The sequence below is a fragment of the Notolabrus celidotus genome, chromosome 12 (assembly GCF_009762535.1).
Source record: "Notolabrus celidotus isolate fNotCel1 chromosome 12, fNotCel1.pri, whole genome shotgun sequence".
Classification (NCBI taxonomy): Eukaryota; Metazoa; Chordata; class Actinopteri; order Labriformes; family Labridae; genus Notolabrus; species Notolabrus celidotus.
The window spans coordinates 13,588,260-13,611,980 of NC_048283.1; the positions used below are offsets into that span (position 1 = coordinate 13,588,260).

The following is a 23,721-nucleotide window of genomic DNA, read 5'->3' on the forward strand; positions in this document are numbered from 1 at the left end:
TTGATGATGAGCAATCATCAAAACAGTAAAAAGTGTGACAACTAACCCCGTTCTCCCCTATTCTTTATATGACTATGACTTTGACTTCACCTCTTGAATTACATTTTTACAACACAGTTAAAACAGAGCCTGAATAGATGAGAGCCAGCATCAATTTAAAGATCACACAATAAAAAAGGATGTTAATCTGTGGACTTGTTGTGTTATTGCTATCTCATGAAAAACCTAATTAGGAAAGTAGTCTTTCTCATGCTGTCAGAATGTTGTCTGTCACTAATTACGATACAATCAGTCACAGATAAATTAATAAACCTTAGGGATGTGCTCAGGTAAATCCTGTGTTATCATACGGCTCTAAACAGTTCAAACATGGAGCTGAAAGTAGGTCAGTGTAGAATAGTGAGAATTATTTGTGAATATTTGTCCTACATTTGAAAACAGGAACTTTTAATTGTTGTAATACTAGGCCCATGTGAAATGTAATATTCAAATCTTGTCTTTTGTCTTTCATTTGCATCTTTCACAACATCCTCATTCACCCTCAGAGACGACTGATGAAAAGGACTGATGAAGTGCTAAGAATATCCCCCAGATGCGATGTCACCAGAGGGGACAATCACATTTGTCCTGCTGCTAGAAGATACTTTATACTATGTTGACACACTTATTCAAGGGGACTTTAAATGACTTATAGCCTACATACCAACTCATAAGCATTCATACGGTATATATTTCACTTACTGTAGTATACCTCATGTTCACTATCACTGTCCTGACTGAGATGTATCTCACAGGCAGGGCTTACATCTCACTGGGAGGAGGGGGTTTTATTACATGGAAATAGAAAAAGGTACAGACTTAAGGTATCCAGAGCTGGCCTCCAGAGATTTTAAATAGACAGAGTGAATTATTGGAACATATAATGAAAGATAATATATATTCCGAAGTTTTGTTTGGATGGATCTATACATAGCCAAATCTGGAAACCAGCAGTGATTTTGTCTACAACGTGAAGGCTGTAGTCACTGATCCATGTCCGTTTGAAGGAGATTCCTCTGGCCGGACATAGTGAAAACACACACACACACACACACACACACACACACACACACACACACACACACACACAGTCCTGGGCTTTCAGTAGCGTCCGTAAATCACACTCTCATAGCTCCTCCTCTCTTCTCCTTTTCGTTTCTCTCTCTTGTTATATTTTTTTTCTTCTCTTTCATTTTACAGTGCAGTAAGGAATGCTCGCTCTACAGGGTGGCTGCTGTTCACTGGAGCGACTCAACTCCCATGTCTCACACTCATCCCATGTGTCTCCTATTAGCTACACTCACCAAGAGAGGAGGAGGAGGAGGAGGGACAGACCGAGGAGGAGGAAAAAGAGGGGGAGTCAGGGAGAGAGAAAGAGAAAAAGGGGGAGGGGGAGGAGAGTGAGGAATTTGATATGCTTTGTGCATGAGTGACTTGTATAAAACAAAGACGGGACAAATACTCTGAATGTATGTGAATGGGGGAAAAATAGTACACGCATGAATACACAGGCAACTAGCAAAAAAAGATTATAATTTATTTCCAGATTTTTTTTCCTTCATTTGCATCTTGTTTCACAAGGTAAATTCAAAATAAAAAATAAAAATAAAAACCGACCGCCATACCATGAAAATGTAAAAAAATAATACAAATAATATGTACTGTATATATAATTATATCATTATCAACAAACAGACAACATTAATCATAATAACAATACTATTGATCATGAACATAACACTAAATTGCTGGTCTCATGCATATTGAACGCCCCTCAGATACAAATGAGGGGGGAATTACTAAAATAGAACAAAAAGTTCCACCAGTTCAGAAGAAGCGCCTAGCTACATGCAATGACATAAAAGACTCATGTACACATTCCTTCTGGCATCAAGTATTTTACACAAACTGTACTTCACTATTGCCTCCCACATCTAATATACTTTACAGAGCACAATACAAAACAGGACTGGATTTTAAGAACATTATGCAGGGAAGCGCTGAAGTCTGGGCCCTCGATGTGGTGCAGTTAGCAGGGACTGTGTGCAACACTTTAACCCCCTTCTCCCTTCTTTTGTGAATCCTTCGAAATCCAGTTTTCTTCAGTGGATTCCAGTCCATAGTCCATTAGTCCCTTAGCTTCTGTTTTGAGTCTTTGTTCTTTCATTGTTTTTCAGTGCCTAGTTTTGTGTTGAATTTTGCACAATCCTCCCTCAGTTTTCTCCATGCTGCCCTTTGTCGTGTCCCTCCCTCACAGGGTCTTGTCACTTTCTTTCTTCAGGTGACTAAAAAAGGGTTAAAGAGAAACTTTGTCAGAGAACAATATCAAGTTTATAAAGAGGCTACAGCAAAGGATGAGGTTTGAGATTTGCAGAGTGGTGCTTTTTCTTTCACATTTGTTAAAACGGCATTGCTTATTGTTCAAAGTTACGTCATAGAGAAGAAACCCTGCGTTGCAAAAGATTGTAGCAAAAGCGAAAGTGCACAAAACTGCAGTCCCATGAGTATCAACTTAAGACTGGCTCAAAAAGCCAACAAAACCCAATTTGAGTCCATTTTAAAAGAGGCGTGGCTGATTTAACTGACAGCTAGGTGCATTGTAGCTGTTTGACAGACAGCAAAGCTATGGCCTCAACTACACCCCCCTACCGGTTTCTAGATATGCAGTTGGAATCCACATTTCTATTATGGTGAGCACCATCCTTGGGCTTCATGATGCCTCCCCAGAAACCAATTGGTGATGTCATTGAGACTGCATTAGGGTTTTATGCAGTCCATGGTAATAACATTTTATTTGACACCCCATTAATACCCCTCAGACAGTAGCTATTATTAGAGTTCAGCACTTGTTAGCTAACATCACGAGCTAGGAAGCTATCTCTCCCTATGTAAGCAATAAATATATCTCTTCCCTCTGTATCAATAAAAATCTAGAAAAGCACTGTTGGCAATTTGCCACCGTTCATCTTTCATCCATTAAGGGGTTTTTTTGACCGCAGGAACTTTACCCCGGAACTAGGGAGTTTACCCGTGAACTACGTACGTTTCGACCGGAGGAACCAGGGTCTAAATTTAGTTCAGGGGTAGATAATCTCCCCCCTGAAAAGCCCCTGCTTTGGTGGGAGTACTTTTCAAGGTCCTGGGACTTTCAGTTGAACGTAACAGTGTTTGTGGAGTTTACACAGTTGTTGAAACACAGAGGGAGTTCCTGGGAATGCATACTAGTTTAGTTTTTTTATTAAGATTTAAAAATATTATTTAATATATGTATTTTTTTCTCGATATGTGACTGGCCTGATTTGCACAATCTACCCTGGACTTCAGCCCGTGGTCGAAACCCAGACAATAATGGAGGCAGAGGAACCTTTTAGTTCCGGGGAAAGTAGTTCTGGGGGCTAAAAGACCCCGGAACTCTTAGTCGAAATGCACCTTAAGTTAGGAGGTGGCTAAGTGCTAGCATTAGCTGTAAACAGAGGGTCGCTAAAGAGTTATCACATTTAATGCTTTACTTTGAAAAACAGGCCCCAATATCCCAGATTTTCACCATCCACTGTATTTTCTGTAGCGGATCAACTAATGAAATTAAAATGGTTTGTTAATTCCCTTCACTTTTATTCACATTCGTGTCCTTACAATGACACAGTCACATGACAATGAAAGGACAGCTTGTAAACATTCCCACATTTGCAAAATGTAAGTTGTGACAGATCTTTCCAGAGCTTCTTTACCTGTAATACTCCTCCTGGGTGAGGGAGTGGTGGTGATGGTGATGGATCCACTGTTGTTCCAGGGCCAGTCTCTGGATCTGCAGCTCTGCGCTCTGGGCCTGCTGCATGGCCTGGAGCTGATGGGCTGCTGACATTGGACCAGTGAGGGAGGACGGCTGGGGCAGGTCACGGAAAGGAGCACCTAATTAAAAGAAACAGAAAGTGGGCAAGAACATGACGGTCAGTAATCATCATCATATTCCAAAAACCTCATCGTAAACTTTAAGCACAGTGGAGTTTTTGGAGAAAAAAACTGAACAAGTACATGGACGAGGAGCCTTCTCCTCACCGAACAGCTGTTGGCGGAGCACCTCGCTGTCAGTGAGGGGGTGAGCCAGGATGGGGGTGCCTAGTGTGGCTCCTGGGTAGGGGAGGCGTGCCAAAGGAGACCCCGACGCCAACGGGTCCATCAGGGGGTGAACCCCGCCCGTCGCTGGATGCCAGTGATGTAATAGGAAATACAGGATATATTCAATAAAAGTCAAAGCATTGATTTACCAACAAAAACAATAATCTCTCCATTAGCAAACATTTTTCCTTCAATTAATGGGTTTGAAATCCTCAAAAAAAACCTTAACCCTCCTGTTATGTTCGTTTCTCTGGAACAGCAATAATGTTCCTGGGTCAATTTGACACGGGGCATATTCAGTTATCCAAAAATGTCAGAACCCCAAAAAATCCCAATACACATTTTTTTAATCTAATTTTGAACTCATTTACTAACCATTTAAATCACGATTTAGTCCATTGGTGTTCTTTAATTCTCACAGATCATGGTTCAATGAGGATAACTCACTCGTTTTTCATTAAAATTAATGTTAAAACTTTTTTTAATGTACATTGGAAAGACCTAAATATAAATAAAATAGTTTTACATGACATAGATTTTTGTTTATTTTATTTCAAATTTTAATTTTGTTTTTTTTATGAAGTGATTTTAATAAATTAACACGACACCTCTTCTGTCACATGCTACCCAGATTTTTATGCTGCATTTAGCTTTTGGAAGGCATATATTGCCTAAAATAGACTTTAAAAAGAGTAAATTTGACCGGCAACATAATAGGAGGGCTAACTCAGATAAAAATGATCAAATATCCAAATAATTATTCAACAGAAAACACAAAATTTAACATAATCTTTGCACTCACTGTAACTCTAAAATAAAAGTATTAACATTCACATTTAAACTTAAAATCAGTAGAATCTTTCAAAGCGTCAAAGAAAAATGACGCTTACAATTTAAATAATATGTTAACATTATTCATGTAGTTTCTCTCTGCCTATTGTTCCCTTGTACGTAGAGTCCAATACCATAACTACATTAGTCCATCTATCCATTATTTTCTAACTTCAGTACCCAGTTTGCAGCAAAATCCTGAGCCCACTTGTTCCTACTAAAATATAAATATTCTAAAGTCAGTAAAAAAGTTCTTTGATGAAGGGCTCAGTAATCTTTTTAAACACATGGGCACAGTAGTTTTTAGCAATGTGTGACATCATACTCAATCAGATAGTCCACCAGGGTGTCAGTGTTGGTTTATGAACTTGAATTATTGATTTTTCTATTCTTAATTCAAAAATAACATTTTGATGGAAAAATGTTTCAGGAGATGCACATTGGTGTAAATGAGTTAGTAACAGTCGGTACCTGTGTCTTGCTGGTGCAGGTGAAGATGCGAGTGGATGTGAGAATGCTGGTGATGATGGGGCGTCACGTTTAACATCTGAAGTCGTCCCAGATTTTTCTCCTCCTCCACTCGCTCCTCCTCCACTTCCTCCTCCTGCCCCACCTCCACACTTCCTCCCCTTTCTCTCTCCCTCTCTCTTCTCGCTCTCTTTCCCCAAAAGCAGGCAAAGGTGCTCTGTCTCTCTCCCTCTCCCGCTCTCTTTCCCCACTCCTCTCTCGCTCAAAGGAGGCAGGAGAGCGGGTAGGAGTAGGGTATGGGTCAGTGGGAGCGGCTGGGGCAGGGGCTGGCGGCAGATGAGAGGACAGGGAACTGGGAAAGGAAGAATGAGGCACTGGGTGATGAAGTGAGGTGGCATTGGAGGTTGGTGGGGCAGGTTGGGGAGGAGGAGGAGCTGGTGGCGGAGCAGAAGGGCCTGGTGGGGCTGTGGGGGCGGCCGGTGGGGCGGATGATGGGTGAGAGGGGAGAGAGGGTGGGAGGATAGACGAGGGAGGTGGATTAGACAGAGGCTGAGGGGCAGGAGGGTTGGGAGGTCGAGTTATTGGGGGCCAGAGTTGGATTCTGAAGGTGTGGGGGACAAGGTGGTGCTGGTGGAGGAGGAGTGCCATAGAGCGCAACCTCATTTATTCCTGCTGCACCTCCTCCAAGGAGCAGGGAGTGTGCATGGGCATTGGCATGGGCATGAGAATGAGAGTGAGCAAGAGCAAGAGCTGCAGAATCAGGTAGGATCCTGGTGGGTAGGCTCGCTCATCGCTCTTAAATTCAAATCCTTGCTTTATACGTTCTCTGTGTGCAGCCATGGCATGAGGAAATCCAACTCCTCCTAACCCTCCACCTCCAATCCCTCCTGGTATTGGGCCTCCTTCCCACTCCAGGGTGGCCTCCAACACCTGGACCACCGTCAAGGCTGCCACCATACAAAAAGCCCAAAATAGCTGCTGCTGTAGCTGCATCAGCAGGCAGGTGATGTGGGTTGCCCTAAACCATGATTTTGGAACTGGGGAAGGAAAAATGAGGGGTGGACATGTGGGTGGCCATGGTGCATTTGTTGGTGGTGTGCCTGAGCACGACTGGCTGCCCCAAGTGGAGACATGGCATGAGGGCGGGCGTATTCGCTCAAGGTCCTCAGTGCTGGGGTGTCAGGGCCCAGATATGGACCACCCAAACCTATTCCCAAGGCTCCCTGAGGGCCTCCAACTACTGCTGAGGCTCCAGCCATTGATGGCAAGAGGAGGGAGTGTGGGATTGAGTGAGCGAGGCTAGGGTGGATATGGTGTGTTGGAGGAAGGTGTGCATGTGGGTGTGAGTGATGATGCTGGTGAGGGGGGGCATGAGAGATGGAGTTCACAACGGAAGAGGAGGCAGAAGACGAAGGATCAAGAATGATAGAGGTCGAGGAGGGGAAGAAGAGAGAGGAGGCTTGGCGACCTCCTCCGGTGGCGTTAACGTCCTTCTGCTGCTGCTGACAAAAACAGTAAAAGATAATAAATCACACACCCCTGATCTGCTTTACTTCCCTCCCATTAAATTGATTAATTCAATCTACATTAAATCCATTAAATCTAACATTATTATCACGCTCAAATGTGCACACCTGTAGATGTCGATCCAGCTCCCTCTCTCGCTCACGCTCCCGTTCTCGTTCTCTCTCTTTTTCTCTTAGGTCTCTGGCCCGCTGCTCCACCTCCCTACGTGCCCTTTCAATAACCTCATTCCTCTTCTTCCACAGTTTAGAGCCATCCAATGGGACAAAAAGGACATCACTACGGGCACAGGAATTACCGCTGCCTCGGTCAAGGACCTTGTGAAACCTAGACAAGAGTGACACAGCAGTGCAGTACATCAATACGACAACCATCAGGAGTAAGAATCGCTATTATAACTATTACACTCATTGTTAATTACATTTAATTGTATCAAGAAGGACTGAACAGGGTGACACATCGGGAGGATGATGATGTAATTTCAATTTTACCTTGCTGATTGGCTGGCGTGGATGGGGATGTCTACCGGTTTGGGTTCAGGAGACGGGCTTCTCAGCACTGGTGGTGGACTTTCATTCTCTTCCCTTTCTTCTATTGGTTCTTCTTTGATGACAGGTGCTGGAGGTGGTGCTGAATCCATAGGTCCATCTCCACCAGGGAGTGAAGTGCTGGAGGCTGGGGCGGAAATGCTGTTATTGGCAGAGTTACTAAGAGGTGGGGGTCCTTTGGAGACACTTTGAGGCGAGAGTGATTGCGAGTTGGTATTGCTGTTGTTGGCTGCGCTGCTGTTGCTATTGCTGTTTGTCATGTTGCTGCTGCTGTTCCCGTTGGAGTGGTACGTCCCACTGAAGGGAGGGTGGCTGTTCATAGTGCCATGAAAAGGGGAGGGGCGACATCCAGGTGAACAGCTGGAGGACACAACTGGACCAGGAAGTGGCATGTTGGGTCCAGAGGAAGAGCCTGGGGGAAAAGATGGGAAACTCCCCATCTGATTGGTGGATGGACTTGGTAAAGGAGATAGGGGTGTTGGAGGAGTCTGGGAGGAGGACTGGTAGTGTGGGGGACGTACATTGGGTGCCATACTTGATGGAGGTGGCTGGACATGGGAAGTTTGAGGTGGGGGTAGAGAGGGTGGTGGAGGGGGATAAGGGGCATTCGGAGGGTGTCCATGATGGCTGGAAGAAGAGGAAGGAGATAATGCAGGAGGTTGATTTGGCCCTCCACGGTTTTGGTACAGTGCAGGTTCACGCAGGTTGGGGTCCCTTTCCCTGTCTCTAGTCCCAGACTGGTAGTGGGCGTGAGTTGGGTGGGGGTGATTGGTTCCTCCGGGCCCTGAATACTCACGCCCTATGTTTGGAGTCACCCCAGGAGGGCTAATGTACTCTCGATTTGTGCCTGTTGAAGGTGCCGCCCCAGCAGGAAAGTCTTTTCCTCCAGTAGAAGGATACTCTCTATGAAAGTGGTCTGTCCCAGAGGAGGGGGTTTGTGCCTGGTCCATGGGAGGAGGGAACTCTCGGTTGGATGGGTTTGGGGGATGTGGGTGGGGATGTGGGGGCTGGGAGGAATGGGGAGTGTGACTGGGATTGTTTTGGGGTGATACAGGAGGGTCTCGGTTCATCAACGGGGCGACAGGTAGCCCACTGGTTGAACTTGGAGGGATGGAGTTGTTATTTGGGTTACTGGTGCTTACTACCTCTCTTGTCTGGCCTCCAAATTCACCCCATCTGCCTCCATCTTTGTCTCTTGGATGACCCCCTCCAGCACCATTGGGGCCATAGTCTCTAGTCTGATTTTGGTTTGGCAGAGGAAAGTCCCGCCCTGTATCCCGCTCCCTTTCCCTTTCTCTGTCTCTGTCTCTGTCTCTGTCTCTGTCTCGCTCTCTGTCTCTGTCTCTGAAAGCTGGACCAAAGTCTCTTCTTTCTGGGCCACAGTTCGGTCCATCTCTGCCAGAACCTTGGAAGTCCCGGTTCTGGCCCACCGACAGACCCCCGAACTCCCTGCCTTGGATGCTGTTGGTCCCACCCATCCCGCCACAGGCACTATTGCTATTACCCCCGCTACTATTGTTGCTGCTGTTGCCAATAGGAGAAGAGAACTCCCTGTTGATCTCCCTCCCCCCACACTCCCCCCTCACTCCCCTCTCCCTCTCTCCTGCGGCCCCCCTCTCTCTGTCCCCTCCCCCTCCAGCGTACCTGGGAAGGTACTCCCTGTGGGGGTGGGGGTGGGGATGGGGGAGGTAAGACGGGTGGGAGGAGGAGTGGCGAGAGGACGGAGGGTTGTACACAGAAGGAAGTTGCTGCTGCTGCACAGGCGGCTGGTGCTGGGGTTGGTGCGGGTGGTGGTTTCCAGGGTAACGGGTGTAACCCCAGCTCCCCTGGCAACCAGTTGCTGTGCCACCCTGCCAGCCAGTGGAGCTGTAGTGGTGAGGATGGGTGGAGGGTTGGATTTGAGGCTGAGACTGGGAATGTGGGAGGGGACTGGTTTGAGGCAACAGAGACGGAGGATTGGACTTGTCCTGGAGTTTGTCTGTCTTTTCTATTTTGTCTCTTTCCGTCTTAACCTCAGCGGGCACGTTTTGTCCCCCAAGCTCCAGGGGCTTCAGGGCAGGTGGAGGAGGAAGAGGAGAGGGCAAAGGGTGGGGAATATTAGGACTGTTGTGTGAAAAATCTCCTCCTGAGATAGCTGCCTTGGACACACACTGCGAACTGGCTTTGGAATTCATTCTGTTGCCACTCAGTGCACCGTCAACACCTGTCGGTCCACCATACTCAACTTTGCACATCAGTTTAGAGTCCAGGGAAAAATAAGACTTTCTCCCGCTATTGCTATCATTTGATGAATCCCCCGCTCCACGCAGGGAGGGAGTCAGACCCGAGGAAGAGCAGGGAGCAGAGGGGGGCTTAAGAGATGGACAGTCCTCAATACGGGCATCCACCTCCCGCTTTTCTCCTTCTCCGCAGGACTCCTCCCCTCCTCTTCCTTCTCTTAGTGCTCTCCTATCCTCTCCTGCCACTTTGCTCACTCCTCCCTCCTTGCCCTTCTCTCGTTCCCTCTCTCCTTGCTTTGGTGAGTCGGGGCCATCGGAATCAGAGTCCAGGCTACCCAGAGGGGAAGCGGAGAGACTTGGGGATGAAGAACGATTGTCCTGGTCTATATCCCGCCCACTGCTCAGACTACTACTGCTATTGGCCAAGCTCCCCACAACTGAACTCCTGCTGCCTTGGGATTGGCCGTCTTCATTGTCACTCTCACGGGATTGGCTGGCAACCGAAGTTGGAGGTGGGACATTGGAAGGAGCAGAGCTGTCAGTCGAGTGTGTTGATGTTGGAGGGTTTGGGGTAGAGGCCGAATCCTGACAAGAAAAGATCATTTGTGGATAAGGAATAAATCAGGATTTTAGAGCTGTGGTAATAGTGTCTGTCAACACGGAACAGAATGTAACTCTGAGTAGCTGAGACAGCACCCCTTGGATGATTTAGCTGAATCAAAGATTTATAATTAGTCTTTATATAACAGGTTGATGAAATGTAACACAAACCTGAACTTTCTGCCTCTTTGGAGGAGACACAAGTTCCTCCCCCTCACTCTCGGATGAATCATGCCCTTGTGATCTGCGACTGAAGCGATTTCCAGCCAATTCCTCACCAGCACCTCTTTGCTAAAACAACACAAGACTTTTAATTCTGTAGTGATGCCTTTGAATCCCTAGCAGGCCCACGACTGCTTTTAGAACAAAGCCACACTTTTATTCACACACACACACACACACACACACACACACACACACACACACACACACACACACACACACACACAGTAGATATGTCAAACATGAAATATCAAAGATTTCAAAGTGCCATGCTGTAAAACACACGATCGAACAATACTGACAATGCAAGGGTAAGTCTGTGGCAATCATACTGATGACTCATACACAGACAGCACGCACACACATACACACACTCGCAAAAAATCCAATACAGAGAGACAACTCTTTAGTCTTCATGCACACACATAAAACCATGGCCAACACAACAACCAAAAGAAAATGATGGATAAAATAAAAGTAAACTCTAACCGTCTGTCTATCGTTGCGTTCAGGGCGAGTGGGGCTGGGGTTTGGGCGCCTGCCCCTTCTCTCCTCACTTGCCCCCCGCCTTCGCCCACTGCGCATAGGGCATCTGCAAGACCAAAAATCCAGCAGAAAAGTAAAAACCAAGGAAGGAAGATGACAGAATAAAACAAGGCAGTATACAAAAATATATAGAGATGTGGAGATTGTAGAGGGAAAAAAAGAGTTGATGCAAGCCAGAGGAATGTCATGTTCATTTAATTCAAGGTGGTGTGTAACAAGGGCAGAATCAAGAGTAGAATAAAGAGGGAAGTGAAGAGAAGAGCAGCTGAAGAAAGCTGTCAAAAGTGCAAAATATGAGCATGGAATCTCATAATAACCAAACAAATAATTGACTTCTTATTCATTGTGGTATTATTAAAAACTATCACATATTGAACTAATTGTGATTCAGTTAAACCACAAATTGAATTGTGATAAAAAACAACAACGTAGGTCAGGTTCATACCGATTCTTTGTGTGTCCGTGTTTTCATTATTTCTTCTTTAAAACGTCCATTTTACAACACAAGCCATTGCAGGCATTGAACTGGTCTCTGTTGCTTATGTACTGGGCAGTATGTTACACCATGAGAGCTACCCAGAACCTGTAAAGAAGCATAGAAAAGGCATTATTCCATGTGTATCTGCAAGTCCTACAGAGAGGTTGATTTTTTGCAAATTAAAAAAGTTCAAGGAAGAACGCAGACATATCATATCTCACAAACATATTTTGATAGGAACAATGCAGTATACTACAGTTTTAAAATCAGCGCATGAAACCTATGTGTTGCACAGAGAGGTTATGGCTTTTGCCTATTTTCAATCCTTATCTCCCAACGGTGCTTTGCATATGCAGCGTAATTAAAATATGTAGCTTTTAGTATCACAACACCACTTTACACTGCACAAATTAAATACACACCTAAAATATAAACAAATATAATTTCCAGAGACCAATACATACTAGTAATTAGAAAAACAGTCCACTCAAAGTGAGTATAACCTTTAACCTTTTTTAAATAATGTCATTTAATAAAGGACAAGATTTTATTGTAATATATCTTACTTCGAAACAGTGAATGCACTGTTACAATATTTAGAATCCCAGCATGCTTCACTCTGTATTGGCACAACTTATTTTCACTGCCCTTTAAACATTTGTCTGTGAGCCTTCTGTCTATCTTTACCAAAGCAGCAAAAACCCACAGGCACAATGGGTAAACCCACAGAACACACTGGTTTAGGTTCACTATAATTTATAGCTGTAACACTTTAACAACAGATAACAATATAAAGCAAAAGAATAGTGCTGATTATTACCCTGCACTATGGAAGTGAGTCTGCAGAAGACTCAAACATACATCTTGGCAATATTGGGCCCAACCCCTCTTTCCACCTTCACCACAACAACCCAAACCCACAGCCACTTGTGGTTAACCCAGATGACCTGGTTATGGCCAACAGAATCACGTGCTTATTTATCCAGCCAACCAGCCATTAGGGAAATGTACAATGTCAAGATCTTTTATCCATTTGGATGTGCGTGAAAACACATGGGCTACTTTGTGTTTGTCTAATCTGTTCATTCATGTACCTCTGTGATGAAAAATACCTCATGTATATTGAATGAGGTTATAAATAGTGCACACCACTAGATGAAAAAAGGATATATTTGGCAGAGAAGCAAGCAGAGCCACACTCTCCTATGCATCCATTAAACGAAGTGGCTAAACAGATTTTTGTGTGCGTGTGCCTGTGTTTGAGTCAAAGCAGACAAGCTCCTGTAAATCCTGTAGCAGCTCCACTACACATGGCTATGCATTAATTATTAGTGCATGCTGCAGTGACTGACTCAATCAGTCTCAAAGAGTGAAATCTTTACTGTCCACACTCCATAATCATACTAGTAAAATATGACACGTGTATTTTTGCATGCTAGCCTAATTAACAAACACATAATTAAGTTAATTACATGAATAGAACACATTGAGTGCCCAGAGGGTTTCTGTATACATAATGCAACCCAGTTACAGGTGGCAGCCACTGTCCTGACTGTGGTCCACTGGTAGGTCCTCAGACATGGTCCGTAAACAAATAGGACGCAAACACACCAGCAATAACATCACAGCCCTTTTTGCACGCACAAACACACACATACAGTCATGCATTAACAACAAATTGTCCCCTGCATGGGATGCAAAGCAGCAGCATGCAGTTGCTCTGCTTACATCACCAGCCAGCGAGCCTCTACTGCTGCAACGACTCTTTCTTCTTTCTTCCTCCTGCAAATGTTATTGATACACATGCAGAGGAGACCGGCCAAAGCTGCTCTCTATTAGCCTGCCTCAGACTAAGCCCGGCGGCACCGAAGGAGTCGTGTTCAGCAGCACATACATGTTTCACAATCAGAATGGATGCCTGTGCAGCAGGAGCAGGAGCAGCAGCAGCAGCAGCAGTGCTGTTTGTAGACGCTGCACATCTTAAAAAAGAAAAATGATATGGAATGGCGAATCATGGCATTTCACACCGGCTCTCCTTCCCCTCTCTCTCCTTGCTGGAATGTGGTTGCGCGTCGTGCACACTCCTAACATTAATTCACCGGGACATATTCAGCCATAACGCAGGAGTATAACGATCATTAACGCACAAAGGGAAAAATGGGAGGGAGAGCACAAACGTGGCCAGCAGGAATACCTCCAAACACAGAGCATAAGCATCCATTTTTTCCTTCTGCTTACCTATGATATCCAGCGATGCGTGCTCTCACTCTCACTCTCCCTTTCCTTTCCTTTCTCTCCCTCTGTTCTGTCGTTTTATGTTGCACGCTGACACGCACACCTCACAGCCGAGGCGTCTGTCAACAGAGGCTCGTGCAGTCTCATATTGCAACGGGTTCCGATCATAACAATAATGCAGAAGAAAATCTCTTTCTATTCGTTGCAGGAAAGGAAAAACAGGGGTGCCAACTGAAGACTACAAATTGATGCGTACCCTCGCCTCTTCCCCACCCCCTTTCGCCCCCTTTTTCTTTTTTTTGCCCCCCCTCTCCCACCCTACCTACTCCCCCTCTTTCTCTAAGACGACTTGCACTTTTTTTCTATACCCCCTCTCCGGTCTTTTACAGTCACAATTTTTTTTTAGCGGAGGGGTGAGCCGGAGAGAGGGATGCACGTCGGGTGCGAGAAAGGGAGAGAGGAGAGGGCGTGATTTGCATGAGGAGAGAGAGAGGGGGAGGCTAAAGAAGGAGGAGGAGGAGGAGAAGGAGGAAGAGAGGCGCAGAGAGAGGGCCAAAACTCTGAAGAGGGAGGGGATCAAGAGGGAGGGTCTCTGTCTGTCTCTGCTGCCTAGTCCCTTCAGAGTCACCTTTACTGTATGGAGAGGCTCTGCATCAGACTAACTAGCACTTTGGTTTTCGTCTCGCGAAGGAGAGAAAATGTCCCAAAGGTCTTTGTTTGTGAAGGCCCCTCTTTATTCAACGTTAAATAAGCAGAAGGGTGGATAGAAAGACACAATGCATGGGCTTAAATGTGGTAGCATTTAATGAGAATGTTGGCCACTTAACAAAAAAGAAACTCCAAGTCGGATGGAATGATTAAGCATTTATCAAATGAACTATTAAACAGTGCCCTACGTCTGTCTGTCTGTCTGTCTGTCTGCCTGTCTGTCTGTCTGTCTGTCTGTCTGTGAAAAGCTTGCAGCGGTGTGTCCAGTCAAGCGGCTCTGCAGACCTCCTCCTCCCCTCCACTGCTGTCGTTCTCTCTCTCTCTCTCTCTCTCTCTCTCTCTCTCTCTCTCTCTCTCTCTCTCTCTCTCCCCCTTCACACAGCCCCCTGTCCCGTCTCCTATTGTGTGGTAGCCATGGAAACCGGGCCGGAGACTGTACACGACGCGCCTGCGCGGCTCCAGCCTTCCTTCATCATCATCATCACCAGGAGCCCGGCATGACGGGAACAGAGGCCTCGCCGCGCTCGCGCTCCCTCTGCTGCTTAGCTTTTGCAGTAGACGACGACCGGCGCGTGCAGCCTTTATATGATGTGTGTGTGAGACATTGCGTTGTAGACGACTGGCGTTGTTTAAGTCCTTCGCAGGTGTGAGCTCGAAGTTGCTACATATTTTTTATAATGCTTAGGAAACACCAGCACTGCAATTTCCCGTTTATCATCTTTTATCATCTTTCATTTCACTACAGGGCAGTTACTGTGTGACTTGGCACATTCACAAATAACTATTGTATCCATCTGAATCACACTGTTCTTCATACTGTGGATGTTTTTTAAAATAACCTGGTGCAATTTTATCCAGGCAATATATTACCCTACAGTCTATTTATCAGATAGAAGTGTACATAGTGTGTACATCTGTAATATTTGCCATATTTTGTTTTATTGTATTTTATTTTATTTGATTCAATTCTATTCTATTTTACCTGTATCATTACTATTATTATTGTTATTATATTTTTAACTACATTAGTACATTGTTGTATTCCTCTGTCCCGTGTTGTAAAGTGCTGTAACAAAATAATTTCCCCAAATGGGGGACCAATATAGTATAGTATATAATATCTTATCTTATCTTAAAACTGACTTAAATATTACCATTAAAATGTGGACAAGTGGTGGACCAATACCATCCAGTAGCTTATGCTTTACCAGTGTAAACAGGCCTTGCATGTATATTAGATATGACCACATTAAAAAAAAATACATATCACGTTTATGCTTTTGCCAATATAATTTGTATTCATTTATTTACATATTTATTTATTCTTTGTTTCCTCTTGTATAAACAGGGGTGTCAAGCAACAGAGTACAAATACTTTGTTACCTTACTTAAGTAGAAATTTTGGGTATCTATACCTTACTGGAGTAATTATTTTTCAACCGATTTTTTACTTCTACTCTTTACATTTTCATGCAATTATCTGTACTTTCTACTCCTTACATTTTAAAAATAGAATCATTACTCCTGTTTCACTTCAGCTTGTTTTCATTCCGGCTTGTCATCGTTCAAAAAACCACATTTATGTACATTGACATTCCAATAAAGGCTGTTGATAACATGTCTGTGAAGTTTGACTTTTTGCACCATTATAATACTTACAGGCAACGAGTCATCATATCCTCTGCTCCATGAAACACGTTAATGCTCAGTAGCACACATATATGGTTCTTTAATGTATTTGCATTGTATGATAATGAGTTAATTTTCAATGGGCATAAATGCGGCTGAAACAGGTGCAACATAAATATTTCAACATTAACATATTAATATAACATTATAGTCATTATGGCCTATAGAAACATGTTTTTTTTTGAGAGGTGGGGTATTGCACTATAGGACCCTGTGGCACAGCCCAAGCTGGGTCAAGGTTGTAAGGCATACATGGCACAGTTGAATATTCATCTTTTCAGCAAGAGAGAGGAGACACAGCAGTGTTTCACATTTCAACAAAAACAATAAAAGCTTTGGTTCAAGTTAATATCTATTTCATTTCTTTATTAAGCTTAACCAGTCAGACAAAATAACACACACATACATACACACACAAAATGTTGGTGCAAGCCTCTGAGTGTTCGCATTATAAACAACATAAGGAAGAGGAGGAAGAGGAAACAACAGGGTACAACAGATCAGAAAACACTTCAGGGTTCTGAAGAAGAAACAAAATCACAAGTTCATCAGGGAAAGTGCTCGTCTGCTTAGAGGTGAAACGCTGCTTTTGTTTCCTCTAGGTTTTGTACAGGATTTGCTCCAACCATCTGTAGTCAGTTATGTTTATTTCTTACTTAAGCATCTGTTAAATATATTAATATATTGCAATTACACTAATTTTAGGTTATGTGAAAACTAATTAGTTTGTATACTTTTAAGAGTGTATTCATTTGTTTTAGCACTGCTGAATTAGGTGTTATTATAACATTATTATATATATTTGTCCGGGAAATATAACATGTTTTGTATGTTATGTGTGCTTTCCTGTGTGCAGCACCTAAAGGGATTTAAAGAGCACTGGGGTTGCGGAAGTTGTGGCCAGCAAAGCGGGCCTGGTCACCCAACTCTTCCTCAATCCTGAGAGGAAGAGGAGGTTAGGAAGAGAGCAGAAAGTGAGGTAGAGGAAGCAGATAAATGTTTAAGAAGACAACAGGAGATGAAGGAAAGAAGGAAAGAAGAAGAGAAATATAAAAGTGGTTAAAACTTTGATTTTCTATATGTATGTTTTATATATGCATGCAAAGAAAGCTACTGTATCAATACTAACCTCATAAGCTGATTGTATTTTGCAAGACGTTCTGAGCGGCAGGGGGCTCCAGTCTTGATCTTTAGGGAGACAAAACATATTTTTACCAACTATATTTCTGAGTTAAGAAGTCCATAATACTAAAATTGCTAGAAAAGTATACCATCCACTTCTACATTGCCAAACACTTGAGCTACTATTGCTCTGGTTCACAAAGTTTCATGCATGTTTTATAGTTGTTTTGTTAGTCTTGTTTCTACCTTTATTTTTAAATGAGCCTTTGTGTCTATGTTTTGTTTCTTATTATGCACTGTAAACCCGAACAAGTTAAAATTACTCAGAATGTTTGTTGTGACTGATTACATAACAGCTTTTAAGTAGCGGAAATACAATTTGAGTATAACTGAAATTATAAAATACAGTTTCAGCTTACTCAATTGTTTTCTTTCCTTTTTTTTAATTTTCAAGTTTCCCCAACTCAAATTTATTAGTTACATTTTTTAAATATTTTATATTCATACATACTAGATGAAACTGAGTACAAGTCATGGTTCGTTTGTTCCTTGTGTTTCCTGCCTTGGTTCCTCCCTGTGTTTATTCTGTATTAGTTATCCTTTGTCTCCCTTCAGTGTTTAGTGATCCATGTCTCGTTGTGTTTTCTTAGTCTAGTCTTGTGTTTCCTGTTTCATTTTGTAGTTCTGAATCCTTGTGTCTCCAGTTTAATTTTACGTCATGCCCTTGAATGTTTCCCTCCCTTTGTGATTCCCCTCATTAGTTTCACCTGTGTTCCACACCTGTGTTAATTACTCTGTGTATTTAATTCCTCTGTTTCCCTTGTTGGATCATTGTTCGTCTTTCCTGTACCGGTACAGCGGTTTGGCATTGTCTTTCCTCGTTACTTGCCACTTCGCAAAGCACAGACATTGTGGTTTTTCAAGTGTGTGAAGACTTGTGTGGTGATGATGATGACATCATACGCAGCGTCTATCTGTACACTCAAAAGTTGTTATTTGGACATGGATGTTAACTCAATAAAATTGATCTATATTTAATTAAAACAACATGAATCGTTCGGATAACTCAATAATTAATTGTTGGTTCAACTAAATACCTGGTTTTTAGGGCTGTACCCTTAATGGCTATGAGTTAGAAGTACTGTTCAGGTTTACAGTGTGTCAAAAGGGGGCCAAATGTAAGTTGTTTGTTTATGTTACAATGGCACAAATGTAGATTACCTGTCCAGTGCAGAGGCCAACCACCAGGTCAGCTATAAAAGTGTCCTCCGTCTCTCCAGAGCGGTGGCTCACCATCACACCCCAGCCGTTCTCCTGGGCAAGCTTACACCTGAGAGGCAGGGGGAGAGGATACAAAATCAATGCATGCATTTATACACCCATATGTCTGCTCATGTCTGTGCATCAAATACACACAAATTCTACTCACGCCTTGATGGCCTCTGTTACTGAACCAATCTGATTGACTTTGAGCAGCAGGCAGTTGCAGGCCTTGTCCTCTACAGCTCGTTGTATCCTGCGCGGGTTAGTGACCGTCAGATCATCTCCAACCACCTGCACATTTAAAACAACGTTACTGACATACCGAGGTGCAATTTGTGACCACAATATAAGTCCACGTCAAGTCTACTGAGCCTAAGTATTAACATTTTATATACCTCAGCGCAGATGCGTATGTTTATTTCTTATTTGCAGTATAATCAATCAAATTAAAGGATAACTCTGCTGAGATTTCTCCAAGAGTTCAGTAAGAAGTCTGAGCTCATAGTTTGGTGATTTTAGTGTCTACCAGGCAAGAGAGTGTGCAACTGAGTTGTCAATACTTCAGAAAAAGAGGGCATTTTGTGGCCACCCTAGTCACTAAAAGTTAAGATATCTCAACCACTGTTTCAAGTGCAATGTTCAAGTACCTCTGTAAAGAGCGACTGAACCAATTCACTTCAAGATAAAAAGGAAAATGTATGTCATCTTACCTGAATGCCCACTGAGGCTGTGAACTGTGACCAAGCCGGCCAGTCATCCTGATCAAAAGGATCTTCAATAGAAACCACTGAGGAAAAGAGAACAGTTAAGATCTTCTTTCCTGCTATCTTCTGTTAATTTGACCTGCTAGGGAACAGCAGGAACCCCCCCTCCCCCCATTCCTCACCTCCAAGTCAAAAGGACCGGAGCACCATTGACATTCGCAATAATGGCTCTAATGGGAGTAATGTCTTAAAAGGCCCTCGTATTACACGCAGCTGCACGCACGCACTTGCCCACACAAGCAGGAAGCACACCATTGACAGGGTAAAGAGCCACATCAGAGTAGGTCCCTGCTTGCCAAATGTGCACTGTGGCACATAATTAAAACCTCTTTAACAGGCACAAGTGTCAGGAGGAGAGAGCAGGATGTGGAGACATGCTGGCTCCCTTGTTCTCTCAGATTCTCGATCGCAGACGTGATGAAAGATATACAGCAATCGTAGAGATGTGAAAAATAAGCTGGCGTGCCCATTAATTGATAGAGGTTCATTTAGCTGTTAACACTTTTGCTTTCTCTCATTGGGCCTGTGTTTAGAGGTCAATGTTTAACCCTCCTGTTTTGTTCGTTTCTCAAGGGCCGCAATAATGTGCTTCGGTCAATTTGACCCGGGGCATATTCAATGATCCAAAAATGCCAGAACCCAAAAGAAACTCAATAAACATTTTCTAAATCTCATTATTAACTCCATTACTAACCATTTAAATCAATATTTAGTGCAATGGTGTTCTTTAATTCTCACAGATCATGGTTCAAAGAGGATAACTTGTTTGTTTCTTTTTATGAAAATTAAAGTTAAAACTTTTTTAAATGTTCATTAGAAAGACCTAAATATAAATACAACAGTTTAAATTACATAGATTTTTGTTTATTTTATTTACATTTTGAATTGTATTATTTGTTTATGACGTGATGTTGATAAATTAACACGAGACACCTCTTCTGTCACATGCTGCCCAGATTTGTATTGCCTAAAATGGACAGAGTTGCAAAGAAACCATTAGTATTTGAAACTTCTGACCCCTTTTAGCCTCCACTTTGACTGCCGGGTCAAATAGACCCATGAACAGTATTGATGTAATATAAAAATGCAGGGATAGTTGCAAATATGTGAAATGAACCATTTTTATTTTATATATTGATTACGCTAATTAAGCCAAGCAGAAGAAGTCTCATACTTTTAAAAAAAATATGTTTGAAATTAAAATGGGTCAATTTGACCCGCAACATAACAAGAGGGTTAAAACATTCCCTTTATTTAACTAAGCAATGTTACACAAGAGAGAGTGCCATTGTGTTGAATATGAGCTTTGCTGTGTTTCAGATAGAGGACAGATAATCACAGCGTGTCCTCAAGTGTGATATTACTTTTTAAAAACATTTCTACTCATTTTCTGCACACTTGTTACTTTTTGTATATCTACATGAAACCGGAGTTCAGGTTCTTTGTATTGGGTGTATTTTTGTGTATATTTCCTTTAATGGCATTATCATATCCCATTTCAAACACCTGAGGCAAAATGATACGCAAAGTTAAAAGTCTCAGTGCTGTTATACTTAATATCAGCCCTCAAGGACTGCCTCTTGTCTAATCAGTTCACTTGGTTCAACATGAAAATGATTTAAAAAGGTCCACAGTGAAATTAAGTTGTACACATCATGTGCTTTATGGAACTGCACCAATAGTAAAAGAAAAACAAAGTATACCTGACATGTATTTGACCCAATTCAGGGTAGAATTCTGTGAAACACACACATCAAAGTACACACCTGGGTAGTTGTTAATGAAGCCCTGGTAGATGCTTGCCAGCTCATCAGCACTGATGTTACGAGCTGCGTTGGGCGGAGACTTAAAATCCAGGTCATACTTTCCCTCGATGAAAAACTCTGAAGCAGCAACATCCATCCCTATCACCACCTTGTCTGTGAAGCCAGCTTTCTCTATGGCTGTCTTTATCAGCTCCAAGGCTGGAGGAGAGAGGCAAAAAGGATGTAAGGTCACATCTCAGGAAATAATGGAAAAGGAGTGATCATATGACATGTGCTTACCTTCACTGTTCTCTTGAATATTAGGCGCAAACCCTCCCTCATCTCCCACATTTGTTGCATCCTGCCCATATTTCTCCTTGATGACACCCCTCAGTGTCTGATAGAGCTCTGCCCCCACACGTAGAGCGTCACGGAAAGACTCTGCCCCTACAGGAAGTACCATGAATTCCTGCATTGCCAGTCTGTTGCCAGCATGTGAGCCCCCATTGATCACATTAAAAGCCTAAATAAGGAAGAGATGAGTAAGAATAGAAAATATTTGAGTATTTGTAAGAATAACCCTTTAAGACCAGGACTCACGGGAACTGGAAGTACCAATTCGCTGTTTCCTGCCAGATCAGCAATGTGACGGTACAACGGGACACCTTTCTCTTTTGCACCAGCTTTGCATATGGCCAGTGATACTCCTAGAATAGAGTTTGCCCCAAACTTAGCTGTGGGAAAAGCAAAGTCAACAACAACAACACATGTGGGCAGTCAGTGGCCACACAAAAGCATGTCATGACACATGTATGTCATCAGGGTGCATGAGATCAGAGTGAGGCTTACATTTGTTTTCAGTGCCATCCATTTCTATCATCAGGTTGTCCAGCTTCCCCTGCTCCAACACATTGATCCCCTGACAGAGAAACCGGTTAAGTCTTTACTTAATGGTTCAGACATTTCTGTGTAGTACTGGTACGATTCTGCACTGCTACTCACAGATTTGATGAGGGCAGGTCCTAGGGTGTCATTAATGTGATTTACAGCTTTGGTTACACCTGAGACAGCAGGACAGGAGCAGATATGTTGGGTCCTTGTAAACCAATAATCTCAGCCCACATTAATGTCACATGAGAGAAGATGTCGGAGTTATAAGTCTTGTTATAAGCATTCACCTTTTCCCTTGTAGCGAGTCTTGTCTCCATCTCGGAGCTCCAGAGCCTCATAGATGCCGGTGGATGCTCCACTGGGCACTGCGGCTCTAAACAGACCTGGAATGGGAGGTAGAAGGGGTGAAAGGTTGAGGAGGCAACAAGAAGGTCAAAACATGTAAAGGCAAGGTGCGGCTAATACAGGAGGGGTGCAGAGTAAACAAGGTACACAACTGAAGTCATTATTAGACAACTTGAAATCATAGAAATGCCCTTATTGCTTAACCTTTGGCAGTATGCAGATCGACTTCCACAGTTGGGTTGCCCCTGGAGTCCAGGATCTCCCTGGCAACAATATTCACTATAGACATCCTGTTAAAAAACAAAATATCAACGATCACGCTTCAGCATTCATACACACACACAATTCTGCAATCGGTTAATCTCATTTCGAAGGGAAAAAAGGACGATCATGAGAAAAGGCATAAAGAGGGACGGATGCATTTTTAAATATCAAATGTCAAAGATGTATTTCATTGCAGCTAATAGCAGAATTTAATCCTTTATTTCAACATTAATCACAAGTTCTTGACTCTCTCTTCCTCTTCCTCAGATGCACACACACTGTGATATCAGTGACGCAGCCTAAAGGATGGATGCAGGGGGAGAAGATGCTCTCATGGAGATGCTGGCACACACACACAAACACACAACCACACACATACAGCCAAGAGAACATAAATCAAAAGCTAATAGCACATACCTATTTTTGCATCTACTGTCAACCTGTTCCAGATCACAACCCAGCTCTATGCTCTGTGCTGTTTCAGTCAGTGACAGAGAACATGGACCAATGGAGAGATGAAGTGGTGAGAAAACACGAGCGGAAGAAGAAGAGGGAGGGGGGTAGAAGATGGAGGAGGCTTAGAGGAATGGAGGAGGAATGAAGAAAGGGATCAATCTTTTTAAGCGTTACCTGCAGCGTGTTTGAAGCCTGGCGGAGAAAGTGAGCGATGGTGGGCGAATGAGAGGCAGAGATGGAGGGACACGGAGGTGGGGGGGAAGGGGTGAAAACATATGACACGCAGGGGGGGAGGGGGAGTGTGTGAGTCATTGGAAGATGCAGAGAGGTGGGGAGGGCAGAAAAAAAGGAGGGTGGGAAGGAGGATGGAGTAAGATAGCAGGGGTGACTTGTATTTTTTTTTTTTGAGGGCACAGGAAAATTAAAGGTCAGAGGAAAAGCTGAGAAAGATGTGTTGCAATTTACACTTGACCTTTTATATCCTGATCTTTTTCCAACCTTTTGCATTTAGCATCGTCATCCTCACTTCCTGCAAATCCTGTCACTGGCTTGGCACTGCCTGCTGTGTGTACATCTGTTAATTTGCTAACTAACAACCAAATCACTAATGACGTGTGCAAATATTGTCCCAGCACACTGCTAACATGA

The 23,721-nt window shown here is 43.3% G+C and overlaps 2 protein-coding genes across 2 annotated transcripts; both read right to left on the reverse strand.

Annotated features, from left to right (window-relative positions):
* Positions 1-1,658: 1,658 nt before the first annotated feature.
* atn1 (atrophin 1) lies at positions 1,659-14,044 on the reverse strand. The gene is given in 17 exon segments (XM_034697196.1): positions 1,659-2,324; positions 3,768-3,948; positions 4,072-4,239; positions 5,458-5,555; positions 5,557-5,605; positions 5,608-5,637; positions 5,640-6,039; positions 6,041-6,219; positions 6,222-6,357; positions 6,359-6,472; positions 6,474-6,953; positions 7,089-7,305; positions 7,470-10,330; positions 10,517-10,636; positions 11,057-11,159; positions 11,559-11,696; positions 13,830-14,044. Coding segments are annotated over 15 exon segments (5,163 nt in total). The 5' UTR covers positions 11,153-11,159; positions 11,559-11,696; positions 13,830-14,044; the 3' UTR covers positions 1,659-2,290.
* A 2,518-nt stretch (positions 14,045-16,562) lies between these two features.
* Positions 16,563-22,642, reverse strand: LOC117822515 (gamma-enolase-like). Its single transcript, XM_034697303.1, has 12 exons — positions 22,558-22,642; positions 22,296-22,391; positions 22,120-22,178; positions 21,967-22,036; positions 21,718-21,851; positions 21,418-21,640; positions 21,139-21,336; positions 19,319-19,395; positions 18,775-18,899; positions 18,567-18,675; positions 17,353-17,411; positions 16,563-17,162 (listed from the first exon to the last, which is right to left on the reverse strand). The coding sequence occupies exons 1-12, from the start codon at positions 22,640-22,642 to the stop codon at positions 17,093-17,095; spliced, it is 1,305 nt and encodes a 434-aa protein (XP_034553194.1). The 3' UTR covers positions 16,563-17,092.
* Between the last annotated feature and the right edge of the window lie 1,079 nt (positions 22,643-23,721).

Excerpts from the sequence above, each read along its gene's own strand:
- LOC117822515 (XM_034697303.1), bottom strand. The coding sequence starts at position 22,642 with ATGTCTATAGTGAATATTGTTGCCAGGGAGATCCTGGACTCCAGGGGC. Across the intron at positions 18,900-19,318 it reads CAGCCTCAGTGGGCATTCAG|GTGGTTGGAGATGATCTGAC; the intron begins GTAAGATGACAT and ends TTAAATGTGCAG. Across the intron at positions 17,412-18,566 it reads TTGGCCTCTGCACTGGACAG|ATCAAGACTGGAGCCCCCTG; the intron begins GTAATCTACATT and ends GTCTCCCTAAAG.